This window comes from Galeopterus variegatus, unplaced genomic scaffold (assembly GCF_000696425.1).
Source record: "Galeopterus variegatus unplaced genomic scaffold, G_variegatus-3.0.2 Scaffold389, whole genome shotgun sequence".
In the NCBI taxonomy this organism is placed as follows: domain Eukaryota; kingdom Metazoa; phylum Chordata; class Mammalia; order Dermoptera; family Cynocephalidae; genus Galeopterus; species Galeopterus variegatus.
In genome coordinates, this window is record NW_007726500.1 from 126,472 (window position 1) to 144,961 (window position 18,490).

Sequence of the window (18,490 nt, forward strand, 5' to 3'; positions counted from 1 at the left end):
TTTTTTTATCAAATCCTATATCAGAAATCCATATATTGTCCAAATTTTGCTAATCCAGTGTTTCAGATTTTTATAATAAATCATAATATGGACTTGTGGTTTAATGCTAATTGCATGTGGTCTTTCTTATACCTAGAAAATGAAAATTGAATTAGACCAAGTTAAACAACAACTAATAGTAAGTGAAATTTTTTCCCCTTATTAATTTCAGAACAAATATTCATTATAAGATCATCTTTTAAAATATTTTTATATTCTTTAAAGAATGAAACCAGTCGAATCAGAGCGGATAATAAACTAGACATCAATCTAGAAAGGAGCAGAGTAACAGATATGGTAATGTGTTTTTAAATTGGTTATTTATTCCTTTTTAATTATTTTTAGTCTTTTTTTGTTTGTTTTAATCTCTTGCTGCTTCATATCCTTTAGTTTACAGATCAAGAAAAGCAACTTATGGAAGCAACCACAGAGTTTACCAGAAAGGTAAAGTAGTACATAAAAATTTCTCTTTTGTACAGTTCTTGTGCCTTGTATAACTACTTTTATATGTATCAGTTTATAAGTGTAGAATTTAAAAAGGTAGCCCTGTAGAATCCATGATTTCCTCATAGCTATTATAGTCAGCCAACACTTTTGGGGAAGCTGCCACCAAGTAGATAGTCATACATGATCTGTGGCCCCAGAGTAAGAATCATGCTTTCCGCTTAGTATACTTTAAATAAATTATTTTTATGTAGGAAATAACTATTTTTTAAATACAAAGATTCACTACTGGTATTTCAGAACTGGTATTGAAATGAGTGCCTAAGCTCAATTAAATATCTTAAGTTTTAAAAAAGATCATAGTAAATATTTATTGAGCGTTTTTTATGCATCAAATATTATTTTCATGATTTACTTATGTTAATTCATTTAATCTTCATATTAGCTCTGTAAGGTAAGCACTATTGTTCACATTTTACCAATTTGGAAAATAAGGCACTAAGAGGTTAAGGTCACCCAGCTAATAAGTGGTAGAGCTGGGATAAGAACCTGGATTCTAAACACTATACTCAGAAGTACTGCTTACTTTCTTAGTCTTAATCTCTATGGCTTGAGTAAAAGCCAGTTTTCTGACTCAGCCTAGTCCTTTTTTTAAAAGTTAAAAGCGATTTGGTTTATATGTTAACAGAAGAGACATCACTCTTGCTTATAATTTAATAGAAGGGAAGGTCACATTGTCCTCTCAAAGATCCTGTTCCCTTCTCTTACTTCTTACTCAGATATAGGAGATAAAGATGTCAGCAAATTCTCTCACCACTAATTTCCGAGCTTTAGATACCATCTTATCTCTTCTCTTTGCCCCCATACACATAGCATTCAGTGTTATCCATCAGGTATTTAACCATAATATCCCAAGGACTTTATACACATAAAGTGATAGTTCTCTGACTAAAATTTTTGCCTCTCAGTTTATCATCTTACATATTTATGTCTCACATATCTTATTATGAGGTTTTTAGTAGAATATGCCCAGTATATGATAATCCTGACAAATAATCTCCCAGTCTGAAACCAGAATGAGTGTGATTTGTCAGTTGGCAGTGTTCACTTTTTTTTTTTTTTAATACTACTGTGGTTTTATTGTGATTCCCCAATTAAGACTTTTAGCCCATAAAGTGAGGGTTTCTGATGTAAATGTTTTTGTCCTTAATACTTAGGAACAAAGTGTAGTACTCTTGTTTATTCTTATTTACTACAGGATACCCAAACCAAAAGTATTATTTCAGAGACCAGTAATAAAATTGACACTGAAATTGCTTCCTTAAAAACACTGATGGAGTCTAACAAACTTGAGACAATTCGTTATCTTGCAGGTAAGACTATTTGTCTTGCAGAGAAAGGAATGGCTATCATTTAATTTTCAGAGTTGTTAGTTCCTACTTCCCAAGGTAACCATGCAGGCACAGGGGAAAAAAAGGAGTTATAACAAGACTCCTTTTTTGTTTCATCCCCTGTAGTGCTTGAAGACGGTTCCAGGCTCAAGATACGTTTAACAGGAGGCTCTGCAACTTATTAGTAGGAAAAGCATATGGATATCAAAAAAATACATAAACACAAGTACAAAACTGGGTATTCCACAATGAAAAGAAATGAAAATTTTCTTTTGATTGCTTATGCTCTTCTGTAAGGATTTGGGTGGGCTAGAGAGAAAGATCACTAAAGTAGATATAGGGCATTAAAAACCATAGCAAGCAGGGTAGGGAGAGGAATAACCTCTTAACTTGAATCAACTAACTGAGCATATTTACTACCCTAAAATTTGATTATTTTCACATACTGAGAGCTCCTTAAGTACCATATGATCTGACCCAATTACAGGGCCCCAATGAGCTAGGAAGAATGCCCTAGTCAAGTAGTATTTGTCTTTTTTTGTTTGTTTTTTTGGTGGCTGGCCAGTTTGGGGATCCAAACTCTTGACCTTGGTGTTTGCAACACTATGCTCTAACCAACTAAGCTAACCAGCCGGCCCCTGCCTTTTTTATTTCTTTTTATTAAAAAATAAATAAAGTAAAATTTTAATCATTTTAATTATAAATTGTTCATATAATTCAAAAGCAGTATAAATGAAAGTGAAAGCCTTCCAAATTCTTTTCCTGTATTTACTATTAGTAGTATAAATTTTTCTAGGCTTTTTCTTCTGTATAAAAACATTATATATACTTCTTAAAAAATAATTATTAGATCTACATTACAGTTTACTTTACAACTTTTTAATATTTAACAAAATGTCTAAAATATCTTTCCATGTCAACACATACATAAACGTCTTTTTATTAGAAAGCAAAGTATCCCATTGCATAAAAATGCTGTAATTTGGGCTGGCCAGTTAACTCAGTTGGTTAGAGCATAGTGTTATAACACTGAGGTCATGGGTTTGGATCCCTGTACCAGCAGCCACACACACACACACACAAAAAAAAAATCGTATTAATTTATCTAGTCCTCTATTAATAGGTATTTTACTCCCAGTTTTTCATTATTAAGAACAATACTGCACTGAACAGCCATATATGTGTGTGTGTATATTTATTACTTTGTGCCTTTGTGCTAGTATTTCTGTATAACAAACTGCTGTGCCCATTTAAAATTTGGGGCCCAAAGATATGCACATTTAAAAACTTTGATAGTAACAAATTGCTGCCCAGAATAAAATTGCTCAGCACATTAGCACACTACCTGACACATGATAAATAGAAGAGCTTTTCTTTGAAAGACTAATTCCTTGTATCTTTTGTCATAAAAGTTCACCCCTTCACCTCAGTCACCACTTAAAAAATTTGTTCATGGCTGTTTAAACAAACTGGGAGTCTAGGGAGTCCCTAAAAGCCTCACTCTGATTTAGCTTCTTAAAGCTGACAGAACAGAAAGGGTTTCTACCCAAAATGATGTAACATAAAGAGTAGGTGGTATATAAACTATTTAAAAGGCCTTATCCTTTTTCTGCCTTCTTTTACCTCATTGAGTTTTTTAAAGGGGTTTTTATTAAAATTTCATTCTTAAAATAATTATGAGAGAAATAATTTTAAAATGTACTGAAAAGGCAATTAAAATTTTCTTCTCATAGATATATTGATGTCTATTATACTAGCTTAAATACATAATTTTTAAATATAGGTAAGATGTTCGTTTATTGTAAGATCTGAAATTAGAGTTTATAATTATTTAAAGTAGTCGTTATTAATAATGCTAATGTTAATAGTGACTTTAAATACTGTTTATAGATTCTAATGACATAACTACATTTTAAAATTACTGTCATCCTTAGTCTGTTTTAAAATACAGGAAGCTTTTTAAGAAGAATTAGCATTAATCCTGTCTTCAAAGATATCTTTTATTCTTACTTTAATTTTCTAGGAAATGAAAACCATAAAGTAGAAAATTGGATGGATTTCCTTTGTTTTTTGCTCTTCATTTATATGGAAGATAAAATATTTTCTTTATCTCTGCAATCAAAAATACATGACCTGTAACATAGTTTCTTCTTTTCACAGCCTCAGTGTTCACTTGCTTGGCGATAGCTTTGGGAATTTATAGAATCTGGAAGTAACAGTGAAACTACTGTTTAATGCTCCTGCTTCTGCTGTTGACTTCTTAGAACATTAAACCAGGATAGATTTACTTTGAACATTGTCAGTTACAGCAGAAACGTACTTCAACAAGATTATTCAAAAGATATGGACTAAAGAAAAGTGTTTCAGAATGGGAAAAGGTATTTTGTCTTTATTGTATGTCTGTGTCTTTATTTTATTATGTCAAAAAGCTGTCATTCAAAATTATTTAAGATAGGGCATTTTATCCTTATCCTTTTGATAGTTCATAGAAACTGAACCAGTTTTCTTGTGTTTGCTTGAGCAACTCTGTAAATCATATAGGATTTTGTTGTATCTGCTGCAAATTTGAAAAGTATTCCCTAGCCTACATACTTCTTATTGGACTTAACTTTCCCTATAGCTATTGTACAATTACATAGATTATTATAACAAAGTTTTATTTGGATTTTAAAAGTGACTTACCATATTGCTGGAGATTTCTTTTTTGTAATGAACTAAAACAATAAATTTTAAAATAATGCATGCTCTAGTGTAAGTGTATAACAGTATAAAATCTATTGAGTTGTGTTAAATATTGAGCTCTGATCACATTTTATTTAAATTTTGATACACAAAAATCTGTTTATCCCTGCTTCTTAACTTAAACCAGTTTGTTAACCCATCTTAAATTCATTACATAAAACAAAGCTTCTCTTAATGATTCATTTAAATTAAGCAAATACCTATTGATATACAGTACCTACTTTCAAGAAACACATAGGGAAATTCAGATTTTTATTTTGTTTTGTTGTTACTGGATCTACTTTATTTTTTCTTATGTAATAATATCGATTGGTAGTATATACGTAATTTCAAAGAAATTACAAAACGTCATTTTCACCTTATTTTTATTCAGATCAAGAAGCCAAGGCCAGAAAGTACTAAACATTTCAAAAGATTTCATAATGACTTGGCAATAGCTTTAAAAGTTTGATAATCAATTAGTAATTCAAAATAACCCTTTCATTTGTTTAGCTATAAACAAGGAGTCTGTAGTATAGAGCAGTCAAGAGGCTGGTCCATATGGTCCAAAGAGTGAGAATCAGAGACTTTCCAATTAAATCTTCAAAGGTCTAACTGATGTGTTGTTTTCAAAACAAAAACTGTATTTTAACATTATGCTGCTGCATTTTGATTCATTTTTATCTCAGAATCTTGCCTAAGAGAGTTCTTAGCACACTGTAGATAAATTTCTATTGGGTTAATAAATAAGGACCATATAAGTTAAAGTCTACTGTAAAAAATTATAGTACATTTGTTCACTTAACCAATATGACTGCCTGCTATGTTCAGGTAAACAACATGCTAGTTAGTCCTCGTGTACACAGAGGTGAACATGGAAATTATAGTACATTTGTTCACTTAACCAATATGACCGCCTGCTATGTTCAGGTAAACAACATGCTAGTTAGTCCTCGTGTACACAGAGGTGAACATGNAATTACAAAACGTCATTTTCACCTTATTTTTATTCAGATCAAGAAGCCAAGGCCAGAAAGTACTAAACATTTCAAAAGATTTCATAATGACTTGGCAATAGCTTTAAAAGTCTGATAGTCAATTAGTAATTCAAAATAACCCTTTCATTTGTTTAGCTATAAACAAGGAGTCTGTAGTATAGAGCAGTCAAGAGGCTGGTCCATATGGTCCAAAGAGTGAGAATCAGAGACTTTCCAATTAAATCTTCAAAGGTCTAACTGATGTGTTGTTTTCAAAACAAAAACTGTATTTTAACATTATGCTGCTGCATTTTGATTCATTTTTATCTCAGAATCTTGCCTAAGAGAGATCTTAGCACACTGTAGATAAATTTCTATTGGGTTAATAAATAAGGACCATATAAGTTAAAGTCTACAAATTATAGTACATTTGTTCACTTAACCAATATGACCGCCTGCTATGTTCAGGTAAACAACATGCTAGTTAGTCCTCGTGTACACAGAGGTGAACATGGTTTCATTCTCAGGGAACTGACAATCTTATGGGAAGAGAGACATTACACAAGCAAATAAATTATTGGTTTGTTACAGTTTAAAATATGCTAAAATATTGAGAGGGAATGCCGCTTTTTCTCCATGTGAAGGAAGCTCCAATAGCGTAACATTATTGTCATCACTCTTTCTTTATTTCCTTTTCTGCTCTGCCCTAGGTGAAGTAAAGTGGTTATCTAGTTATAAATTTGGAAGGAGAAACAAGGCTCAAGTGGCCCAATCACTTCCTCCCCACTCCTGTATGCAATCAGCCTGTCTGCAGACAGCATTCATTCTGTTCGGCTCCTATAGGATCAGCCTCTGCCTCTTAAGGGTGGGGCCTGCCCCAGTACAATGATGCTTCAGACAGGGTAAATCTGTCCAATTCTAGAATTCAGTGATGGAAAGCTTAATGGACTGACAATAAAAACCCTATTCGCCAATATCAGTTTTATCAGTAAATAAAGGTATAATTTAGGCCACTATATTGGTTTATTCATTCATCTCAATTATGTTTACAACTCAGATGGGAAAGAGGGGTACCATTTATTGCACTTCCTCAAACCTCAACAAATAAAACATGCATGTTCCAAGCTTATTGCCACTAAAGATAAAATAGATCTGTATTTATTCTCATTTTAGGTATTTAGCAAATGAAGTGTCTTGCATCCAGTAATGGATCCAAGAGGATTAGCTCTTCACCTTATTTATGGCCATAGAGTTCATCCTAATGTGCCCATTCATAGCACTTTAGTGACAAAATAGAACAAGCAAGTCAGTAAAAATCCTTCACCATATTTGAAAAACAGTTCAAAGTTTATAATGCCCATTTTGTCAAACTTTAAGAATTTAGATACGTAACATTTTAAGTCAATTTTTTAAATAATATTTTTTAACATAAAAAAAAATGAGGCAGTGAAAAAGGCTATGGTCACCATCACTGAAATTACTGATTGTCTTTGAATAGTAGTAATTACCATTGACTGTATAACAGCAAATATGCTAAATAGTATATATATCAACTCACCTAGTTTTCACAGCTCTCCTCTTAAGTAGATGGTATTATCCTCATTTTATAGCTGAAGAAACAAGCTTAGTGAATTTAGGTAACTTGCTCAAGGTCACCCATCAAATAAGTCACACAGACCAAAGTCTTAAACTACAAATTTCATGCTCTTACTCAATATACTAGTAATCTCCAGCTTGAGTACCTCTTTCTCAAGAGATAGACAATCTACTGAGTCATAGGAAGAAAATAACTTCTATCACTTTTTAACATCTTTTTCACTTCTATTTTTGTTCCATTAACCTAACATAACAATAATACGTGTATGTGATTTATAAATAAATACACATAATTTGGGGATTGTATTACAATTTTAATTTAGCTGCTATAATAAGACCCAGAATAACAGTGGCTTAACTAAGATGTAGGTTCATTTCTCTCTTACTTACAGTCCAGTGTAAGCATTCTAAGGCTAATGTGTCAGCTCCATAGTGTCAGGGCCCTGGCTCCTTTTTGTTTCATTGCTCCTCAAGCATCCCTGGTGTTACCCTCATATCCACATTCCAGAAGAAGAAAGGGACAAGAGGTGGGCAAGCCCTTTCCCTGTAGGGACATAACCCTAAGATTTTACACACTTTTTGTTCACATTCCATTGGCCATAACTTGGCATGTTAACTGCAAGGGAAATTGGGAAATTAGTCCTTATTCTGAGCAGCCACAAACCCAAGTAAATCCTATTACTATGGAAGAAAGGAGGACAAATTTTGGAGTACAACCAGGGAACCTCTGCCACAAGGGTGCATGATTCTATTATAACACTCTTCTGGTATTTCCTACCTCACTGGTACAGAAAGAGGCTAGAGACATGGTCTTAAGAAAACTGTAGCAAGCATAACAAACTGTTTCCACAGTTGGGATTAACTTTAGGGTCATGAGGTTAGAGGGAAAAAGTAACGGTGTGTATACTCCCAGAAGGTGAAGGAAATGTTGGATTTGGAATTCCAGTAACGATTAAGAGGATACAGGTTCTGAAGGTTGGGATTAACTTTAGGGTCATAAGGTTAGAGGGAAAAAGTAACGGTGTGTATACTCCCTGAAGGTGAAGGAAATGTTGGATTTGGAATTCCAGTAACGATTAAGAGGATACAGGTTCTGAACTTTTGCTGCCAAGGTTAGAATCCCAGCTCTGGGTTGTTTAATCCCAGGCACAACTACTTAACCTCCATCTATAAAGCACACCTACCTCATATGACTGTTGTGAGAATTAAGAGATAGTAAAGGACTTGGAACAGATATCATACAAAGGGCCCAATAAATGATAAAGGGCCCAATTGTTACATAGATTGAAAGCCTATTGGAAATCACAGAGAAACTAACAACGGTGAATACAAGAGTTATCAAACGGGATAGGTAAGCCGTTTTTTCACACTTGCTTACAGACCCTTGACCAGCGTGAACTAGTCTCAGTAATCAAATGCACTCTCTTCAGGGCAAACTAGTTCTGATGATACTGAATCAAAACAGCCTTTAGCGTCCAGGTAAGGTACAGGTGAGAGTCCAGAGGGTGGGCAGTCTGGTATATGGTGAGAAGAGTGCTGCCAGTGAAATCCAAAGCTAGTAATCAGATCTTCAGGGGAAAACAGGATCTAGACAACTGCCCCAAGATAGTCACAAATCTTTGCTAGCTCACAGAGGGAAGAATGGGGAAAGAGAAAGTAGGAAAAATGAGGGAATTGAAATCAGAACTGAACTGAAATGCCATAGTTGTTTTTTGGTCAGCAAAGTACAACTAATCTTTAAGCTTGAGGGGGAAAAAGAATAAAGCCACGTATTTCTTACCCCACGTAACCTGCCTCTTCTCTGTATTCCTTTTCTTTAAATTTGCAAGACAGAACAATGGTTGATATCTGAAGATTACTTAAGTGAGGATTTTTAGCAAGCATACATTGTTTTTCCCCTTTCACAAGAACTGATTTTCATTTTAGGTAAAACTTTCCAGAGTGAGATTTGGTTGTTATTGTAAAGTCATTCTTTTCTGAAACTTATTGATCTTATGTTGCATTTTCTCCCAAAGTCAAGTCATTTGAAAAATTAAAACAAAAAAACATATCCACTCTAATAGTAGTAAGCGGTACTCTAGAAAGTGAAAGAAATATTACAATTCTATTATGGAGCTATAATAGAATTTTTAATAATTTTTAATATCCAGAGCTAGACTTCTTTTTATTACTAGACTATACTGTCTTATATTTTAAAATTTATGTGAATACTTTCAAAATTAATTACTCATAAACCTCTTGACTTGCCTATGTAGATATATAAAAAAGTATATTGGGAGGAGGAGTACATAACAATAATTTTAAAAATCCCTTTGATATTATATAACATATTTCTGCCCTCAGAACTGGAATAGTAGCATATCAGAGTAATTCTGAGAAGAGTTCATATAGATTTACATTTACATTAATTTTAAAAATGAAAGAAAAATCAAGCAAGTTTATTAAAAGTTATTTCACTGACTAGTACCTTCTCACAAACACTCCTCCAGAAGACACCTTTTTTTTCACTTGCCTCTTCTCTTTGCTTGACTCACAAGAAGAGTTGTCTTCCTATAAACAAAGAAAAGAGGGTCAAATAAAGTTTTCATGCTAACACACATTTTCATCTTTCTCCATTGTCTATTCAAAAGAAAAAAAATTAAGCATGCTAATATTTTCAACTCTGATTAAATTTCTTTTAGGATTTTATGTAAATAAATTCCCAAATCTGAAGTACTAGTGCATGGTATTGTGATGAATCATAAGGCTGAGAGGCACCTTGAGAAATCATTCAGTCTTATCTCTACATCATTTAGTTCCTACAACTGTACTGTACACTGTATATTGTATACTGTATATCATTTTAGGTTACAAAAAGGAATAAGATCTGGTTCCCACTTAGAAGTCTGCGGTAGAGTAGCAGATAGAAAAGAAAGTGCTTAATTCAGCCCCACCTTCCCTGGTTTCAGGAATCCCTCAAGATCATTAGGGAACTGGATGCAAAGATGTCCAGGAAGAAAAACACTGAGGTGTGGCAGGATTTTAACCTCATCTAACTAGATGGAACTTAAGAAAGAACATAGAAAATATAGAAGAAAAGAGGTAGCTACTTGTCAGATGTAGCCAGTTTTCTAGTGCTTTAATAGAGTTACAAGACCTTCAGAAACAGTAATATTTATTTTCCTTTACCTTTCATATATACTAACTCATTAGAAGGCATTTTAAGGATTCCAAACATTATAAAAATAATGGTTAAATATCAGAGCCCCTACTGACACCAAATATATGTTGTTCTATCAAACCAGGTCTTAACCATACAACTAGTTCAAAAGAAAACATGTGCTTGACCTTCAACAGGCCTCCCAGAAAGTACTCTTTGAAGATTCCAAATTTTCAAATTCCAAAAGTTTCTATATTGGGGGAATATTTTTTACTAAGATTCCTCATTTCCTCATCATGTAGTATAGCCAGAGATATAGTCTCCTTAATATGTATTTTCTCCTAAACTCAGGAAATGAGAACTATATACTGAAATACTGATTATATGAATCATGGTGCTTAGGCACCAAAAGCAATTCTAAATGTAAATGTAGTCTATTACTACAACAAAATTAGACAAAAATCCCAGTGTGAAAATGTATATGTTTTAAATATAACCAGTATTTTTGCCCTAAAATGATTTACAGGCTTGTTGAAGAGATTAATAATTCTACACATGACACTGTTGACAGAGGTTATGGATCTACAAACTGTTGCTTGGGTATACAGAATTCTTACTTTTTAAAAAAGTACATGTAATCTGAGAAGTTCTGGGCAGCATATGAAACAAAAAGAAAATTCCACCTTCTTGCTCAGCAAGACAATTCTTCTTAACAGAGTGTCAAAACAAACTATAACCAAAAAAAAAAAGAGAGAGAGAGAAAGAGAAATCACAAGCTTCTAGAACTTCCCCAGATTAAGAGCTGAACCTGGATAAGCTCATTTAAACTCTCAAAATGCTCCAAGGATCGCTGTAGGCCAACAGGCTAGGATGTCAGAGGTCAAGTAGAAGTCCAGCAGAGACCATATCAAAGTCTAACCCAGTTCCTAACCTTCACAGACAGAAAACAAAGTTAATTTAAACTTGGGAGGTAATCATGGAATATTACCAGTTCTACATCAGCCATTCTTGATTAGCAAACATGGCCTAAACTTTAGACCAATGACCTCCTGATTAATGCTGGTTCTAGAGAGAATCTATGAGTTCACTGTTACATAAATCTCTCTGTGCATAGACATCTCTGCCAAACCTATTATTAGTTCCCAACTAGTTTAAATTTTATAGTAAACATTTTTATTCAAATATAATATACATACCCAAAGAGTACGCATAAAAGAACAATCTGATGAGTTTTTATGAAGTGAACACATGCACATAACCACAACTGAGATCAAGAGATTGAACACACCAGCATCCCAGAAGTCTTCGTTTGACTCCTCTCAGGTACTACTGACTTGATTTATTTTACCTATTTTTGGACTACATTGAATCATACAGTATATACTCTTTTGTATTATCTTCTTTTGCTCAGCATTATGTTTGTGAAATTCATCCATGGTGATATATAGCATAATAACTCATATATTTTCATAGCTGTATAAACCATTGCATAAATGCACCAAAATGTATATACTGATTCTTACTATTAATGGAATTTTGGGATTATTTCTAGTTTGGGGGATATTTATAATAATGCTAATATGGAATTCTTGTACATGTATTGTGCCCATCTGTGTACACCAAGATACAAGTACTAATTCCACTAGGAATTAATGAGTCATAGGTTTGGATATGTTCAGCTTTAATAGGTACTGCCAAATAATTTTCCAAAGTGATTAAGCCAATTTATACTCCCATCAGTGGTGGACAAGAATTCCAGTTACTCCGCATCCTCACCAACACTTCATAATGTTTGTTTTGTTTTGTTTCAATTTTTGCCTTTCTGGTGGGTATATATTGGCATCTTGTTTGGGTTTTAATTTAATTGCTGATAGCAAAGGATTTTGAGTACATTTTCATATGTTTATTGACCACTTGGATATCTTCCTTTGTGAATTGCCTGTTCAAATCTCGCCCAGTTTTTTTACTGGATTGTCTTTTTCATATTGATTTGTGTAAGTTCTTTACACATTCTGGATACAACTTCTTTCTCAGATAGTAGAGAAAAAAGAAAAGGAGAGGAAGGAAGGAAATATCTTTTCCTACACTTTTGCTTGCCTTTTCAAATCTGTTAATATTATCTTTGATGAACTGAAATCTAATTTTAATGAAGTCCATCTAGTCTGTCCATTTTTTTCCTATCCCAAGGCCATGGAGCTACCATACTGTGTCAGGCTTTATCACATCAACTTCAAATTTAAGACATATCTTAAAATATATATTTGAACTTATAGTATATTATCCCAATACAAATAACATTTTAACAAAATTACTATCAATTCTATCTTTAAATTTTCATAAGTTAACCAACTCTATTAAAGAGCTATCATCAAAAGTTCTTTTTGTTTTTTTGGCAGTTGGCAGGTACATGGATCCGAACCCTTGATCTTGATGTTATAACACCATCAAAAATTTTTAAAGACAAATTTTTCAAAATAAATTTTCTCACAAGCACAGTAAGAAAGGGAGGGTGAGAGGTTTATAATGGCAATAACAAATAGTGTTAGAAGCATGGACTTCAGGCTAGGCAGTTAGGTTAAAATCATGGCTACACATCTAACAAACTGTAACTTTACAAATTATTTGAGATTTGGTTTCTTCATTTGTAAAATAAAGATAATATCTGCTGAATATAAAGTCTTGACTCTAAGCCCAACACAAAAGGACTTAATACCTGTTGATAATAACCACAGTGCTACTATTAAGGTAAGTTAGATAATCTCATGAAACAAATTTTTGGAACTGTGGGTAAAGTAAGTGCCCAATCAAGCTGTAATACAAATGATGAAATGCCCTCAGAGTAGTTTTTGGTGGAAAGAGAGGTCATATATGGTTAGGGGGATTAGGAAAGGGGTGATGAACGAGATGGTTCCCAGGAGATTTTGAGAGCAAGAGTTGATGGGGAGACTTCAAGGTATATGGACAAAATGAACAAAGACTTGGTGGTGGGCAAGTGTGGGGTAAGTTGAGAAAAGATAGGCTACATGTAGGAGAATAGATAAAAACAAGGCTGGTGAGGTAAGTTAGGACTGAATACCAAACTGACAAATCAGTACTTTATTCAGGCAAGGAAGATTTTCAATCCAATGAGTGACAAGGAAATCAAGCTGGCTTCAGTGAGTCAAATGGACTTGGATAGGGAAGGACTAGATACAGAAATTCTAACATGATAGTTTGGATAGAAAGGAACAGAAACATAAACCAGGGCAGTGGTGAAAGTACAAGAGTACAAGGGTACTTCAGAAAGATCATACAAAAATTAAATCAAAAGAGAATATGAATACTTCCATGAAGTTCTTGAAGACCACTTGTATGTTCCCATCTAAGAGATGGGCACCCTTTTCATATGGGTTAAAGGAGAAAACAAAGCTAGTCATGGGTAGCTGAGAAAATGATGATGCCATTCATTAATTTAAATATAGAGATTGGGGGGAAAAAATCTAGTCTTGATGTTGCATATGTCAAACTATCTTAAACTATCCTAGAGCTTCTGGTCAAGATGGCAGAATACACGATCCCCAACGTCACTCTCTCCCACAAATCAACCAATTTACAACTATAAAAAAGCAACAACAGCCAAGCTGGGGCCGCTAGAGCTCAGGGGAAGAGGAGGAGAGACCTACAGAGTACATGAAGGTGGGAGAAGCCATGATGAGAGAAAGAAAAACCCCACCAACCGTTTTGAATCCCACCATTTCCAGGCTGGAGCTGCTGAGCGCATGGAGCAGGAGCTGGCAAAAACTGCAGCTGTGCCTTTTGGATGAAGTTGCTTGGAGGTGGCAGGGGAGAAGAGGGCCTTGGTGACCCCGAGGACAGCAATACCACTAAGGGGTTCCAGTGGACCCACACAGGACTGAGGAGCCACAACAACTGAAAAAAAGGAGCCACTCAGAGGCCAGTGAATCATCATAAGGGACCAGAGCATGGCCCCTCCCATGGGAAGTGTTTGGAGCACAGGCAGTGGGGGAGACAGGCCCACTGGGGAGACACTGGGGCACAGCAAGGACAGCTGATCTGCCCCAATCAGTGTAGAAGCCCTCAGAGGAGACTGGTCAGGAATACAGATTTGCATGGGGTGCAGTTTGATGAAAAGACTCAGGCCCAAACCAGTGTTTCTACACAACCCGGGTGCACCAGATTTCACTAGCACTGAAGTATGTATAAAGTCAATCACTAACACCTGAGTTACACAAAAAGCCTTCCCTAGGGAATCAGCAGCAAAGCAGCAATTTAGCTCAACCACAGAGCTCAAGTACTGGTCTGCACAGGAAGTTCCCCCATTTTAGAAGTAAGCAAAGGACAGCAAATTAGTTCCAGCACAGAGTTTGAGTGGTGAAAACAGCAAATAATCCAACACAGAACTGAAAGAAGAAAGAAAATACCCAAAGTACCCACCAGAGACAAAGTTTGATATTAACTAGTAAAGGTCTCATTTCACCAAAGAATACCTATAACACCTAGAAGGACCGGAAGTCCCCTGGGCTACCAAACCAGAAAGGAGGGAGGGCCAAGGACCTCAGCCATGCCCCCTGACACGCATAATCGGTCCCAGGGTGGGGGCCTTGGGCCTTGGCCACACCCTCCGAATGAGCGCAACCACCCCAGCTACGACCACTGAGCCACCACAGGAAGCACCCCAGGCTTTCCCGAGCTGGGGCGGTGGGAGGCCAAGGCCTTCAGTCACGCACCCCCAACACAAGCAACCATCGAAGCAATGACCACCTAGCTGCTGCAGGAGGTGCTCCAGGCTCTCCCGAAGTGGGGCAGTGGGTGGCTGAGGGCCTCAGCAACACACACAGCCAGCCCAGTGACAACCACTGAGCTGCTGCAGGAAGTGCCCCTGGCTCTCCCAAGCCAGGGCAGTGGGAGGCCTCGGGCCTCAAGTCATGTCCCCCAACATGAGCATCCAGCCCAGCAATGACTACCAAGCGCAGCAAGAAGGGCCCCAGGTTCCTGAGCTGGGAAGGTGGAAGGTGAGGGCTTTTGCCACACTCCCCTGACACCTGCACCCAGCCCGGCAATGACCAAGCCATTGCTGGAAACCCCCTGGTCTCTGTGGAAATGTGGGAGGTGCCACAGGCCTCAATCCCGCCCCTCCTCCTTCCTACTTCTTCCTTCACATTTCCTTACCCTTTCCCCTCTCCCCCTCCCTCCCAACTACTCTGCAACATCATAGAATGTAAAAAGAATATTAATAAAATAAAATTATATTAAATTTTTTTTAAAAACTACCCTAAAATTTTTTTTCTGAATTAAAATTATACTAGTGCAGATTCTTGGCGGGGACAGGGAGGGGCATAAGTTTAAAGGTGCAGTTGTATTCAATAATAGGTCCTGACCAGGAGAAAGATTTAGTCAGAGCTTCTTGAAGAATCCATATAAATAAGTCCCAAATGAAAAGTTCATTTATTTATACTTTATATATAATTAGACCTCAAAATAAATATCCTTAGCTACATAGGGTTCTACATATTTATTTATCCATTGACCGTGTCTATTCATCACTAATAGAGAAAATTTAAAAAAGGAAAAAGGAGAAAAGGGAGAAAATAATACAATGAATACTACTATATAGTGAATACCTCTGTGTGCCAGAAATTGCACTCAGGATTTCTACACAATATTTCATTTAACAATACAATTCCACTAGTTGGTATTATTATCCCCCATTTTAAAGATGAGGAAATTGAAATTCAGAGCTTTTGCAGAAGAGAAAATAAGTAATGCCAGAGTTGCAGCTGCCATGAGGTGTTGGTGACATTTGCTTATTTACAAAAACTGGGTATAAGCTAAAGTAAGACTACAAACAACAATGGGCTAGAGTACAGACACCTTAAGTCAGCTCTCCTGCAACCTCGCACATTGTTGCTAGAGAGTGAGGTGTTAGCGAAGCTGGACTGTGGAGTATGAAATCAGACCCAACGTGAGAACAGATGCTTCTGAGCAAGAAAAAGGAATTTCCAAATAGCTAAAAAATTTTTAAGTAGACAATCAGTTTGGCTCAAAAGAAAGTGTGCAGCTTGGGTAATCCCAAAAGATTATCCACCTATGCAGCTGGAGAATAACTTATGTTCCTACCTTTGTGCAGAGTCCCTGCCACAAGGTGGAGAAGAAACAGATTTGAGCATAGGTGGTAAGTTATGAATGATGCTGTGTCCCCTAGACCTCTAGCCTATACCACGTGACTGTACAGATGGCCTCTCTGATACTATATTTTCCCCAGGGGCTAAAGGTGATACAAGAATAGTATTGCAAGCATAAAAAGAATAGATTAATTATTGTCATTAATTATATCCATTGGAAAATCCAGCACTGCTGATACCAAAACCCAGAGAAACTGAGGAAGTATTTGTATTTATATATGCATAGAAATACACATACGTGTTTGTGAGACATAACAAACTGTTAATAGTAGCTTCCTCTGGAGAATGGAACTTGGTATGAGGAAGAACATCTATCCTGTTTATAACATTTCATAACAAGCATGTATATTATTTTAATATATTTAAAGTGGCAATTAAAGAGACTAATGATTAATTTGTGCAAAAGAAAAAGAAGGCAGGAAGATTTTATTAGAAATCAGATTTGAGGTGATACAGGTCTGGAATAAAATGACTGAAGAAAAAACTTCCCAATGGAAAGAAAATATGAAACATACACTGTGTTATGATAAGCTGTCCACAGGGCTATATCATGGCCATCATCACTCACAGGAGAAAGTGAGGGTCAAAGTTTCCCCAGTGTACTTTCTGCCTGCTCTATTCTGAGACTAGATGGCCTAAAAAACAAGCATCACTTGGGGTTTATTGCTGTCACTTTTACTCTGGTTTCTGTATTCCACCCACTTTTCTTTGTATGTTTTCATATCAGTTTCTTTTTAACTTCCTTCTACATATTTGTCCTTCTTATTTGTCACTGTAAGCACTTTTTTATTTTCTAGATATATTCCAAATTCAAAATTTCCTATGAAAAAGCCAAGGCTACGGAGTTAAAAGAGAGACTGAATATTGATCCCACCAGTATTAGCTGTGTGAATTTAGACAAGTCTCTTAACCTCTCTGAGCTTCAGTTTCCTCGTATGTTAAATGGGGCAGGTCAAATGACATATAAGAATACATGCGAAAGAACTTTGTAAAGGTCAAGTGCTACACAAATGTTAGTTTTTATTACTTTGTAATCTGAGAAAAAAAATGCTATAACAACATTTATGCTGGCTCTTTTCTACTCTTGAAACTGCTCTTTGGAAGAGCTGAGGCTTTCTAAAGTGGATTTCACTTAAAGCACTTTATTTTGGTTATTTAGAGTATTAAAATATACAACCTCTCTATTTGTCTCCGAATTCTTATTGATTACTTTGCTTATAATAAATATTTCTCCTTATATGGTACAATAACAACAATAATACTTACTGCACACTTATGAAACAAGTGGCTGTTCTAACCAACATCTATATATGGATGTGTGTGTGTGTGAGAGAGAGAGAGAGAGTTGTATAATTACATATATAATTTTTCATATATATATATTCATTTAATCCTTACATCAGCTCTAGAAAGTATAAATTATCTCCAGTTTATAGCTGAAACACAAAGAGGTTAAATGACTTACCCAAATCAGAAAAGGGTGTAGCCAGGATTCAAACCCAAACAGCCCCAGCCCAAAGCTTGTACTCTTAGCTACTCTTATATGCTATTTCTTGAGAAAAATAAGTGTTATGAAGAATACCAACCATAGCCACAAAGCTAGGGGCCTGAATTTTTTCCAGTGTTTCCTTGAGTTGATCCACCTCTGCTCGACATTCATCCAGTTGACATTCTAATTTTTCTCTACGTAGTCGTTCATACTCCAGTAGACCCTGTAGCTCTTTGATGGTCCTGTCAAAAAATGTTTTTTTAGTCAATCTCCAATGTCAACTATCAATTATTTTTGGCCGTAGTGGAAAGTATCCATGTATTTTATTTAAGGCAAATAAAGAAATCATGTATGTACAACAAATATGTACTTAGGGTCTACTACGAGTTAGCACTGATCTAGGCACTGGGGATAAAATAGTGAACAAAAGGTTAAAATCTGCCCTCCTGGACCTTACCTTAGTAGTGGAAGAAGACAGAAAGTAGAGAAAATAAATAACAAAAGATATTATA

The 18,490-nt window shown here is 35.5% G+C and overlaps 3 protein-coding genes and 1 long non-coding RNA gene across 5 annotated transcripts in view; 2 read left to right on the forward strand and 2 right to left on the reverse strand.

Annotated features, from left to right (window-relative positions):
* Window positions 1-1,811, forward strand: part of LOC103586878 — a 12,919-nt gene extending 11,108 nt beyond the window's left edge. The window contains exons 6-9 of the mRNA XM_008568225.1: window positions 137-178; window positions 265-336; window positions 430-483; window positions 1,742-1,811. The gene's annotated coding sequence lies outside the window, so the exon portion shown is untranslated. The remainder of the gene's footprint in view (window positions 1-136; window positions 179-264; window positions 337-429; window positions 484-1,741) is intronic.
* Window positions 1-4,251, forward strand: part of CCDC90B (coiled-coil domain containing 90B) — a 15,224-nt gene extending 10,973 nt beyond the window's left edge. The window contains exons 5-9 of one of the 2 annotated variants that reach the window (XM_008568223.1): window positions 137-178; window positions 265-336; window positions 430-483; window positions 1,742-1,856; window positions 4,035-4,251. In XM_008568223.1, the coding sequence (XP_008566445.1) occupies window positions 137-178; window positions 265-336; window positions 430-483; window positions 1,742-1,856; window positions 4,035-4,090 (339 nt within the window). In that variant the 3' untranslated portion in view covers window positions 4,091-4,251. The remainder of the gene's footprint in view (window positions 1-136; window positions 179-264; window positions 337-429; window positions 484-1,741; window positions 1,857-4,034) is intronic. The other variant, XM_008568224.1, reaches the window with a different exon arrangement.
* A 625-nt stretch (window positions 4,252-4,876) lies between these two features.
* LOC103586879 lies at window positions 4,877-5,567 on the reverse strand. The gene is made up of 2 exons (XR_550185.1): window positions 5,513-5,567; window positions 4,877-5,413 (listed from the first exon to the last, which is right to left on the reverse strand). It is a non-coding gene; the product is annotated as an uncharacterized LOC103586879 (long non-coding RNA).
* A 3,711-nt stretch (window positions 5,568-9,278) lies between these two features.
* ANKRD42 (ankyrin repeat domain 42) overlaps window positions 9,279-18,490 on the reverse strand; it is a 52,523-nt gene continuing 43,311 nt past the window's right edge. Inside the window, exons 11-12 of the mRNA XM_008568233.1 lie at window positions 18,076-18,220; window positions 9,279-9,718 (exon numbers count right to left, since the gene is read on the reverse strand). Coding sequence (XP_008566455.1) covers window positions 9,629-9,718; window positions 18,076-18,220 — 235 coding nt within the window. The 3' untranslated portion in view covers window positions 9,279-9,628. The remainder of the gene's footprint in view (window positions 9,719-18,075; window positions 18,221-18,490) is intronic.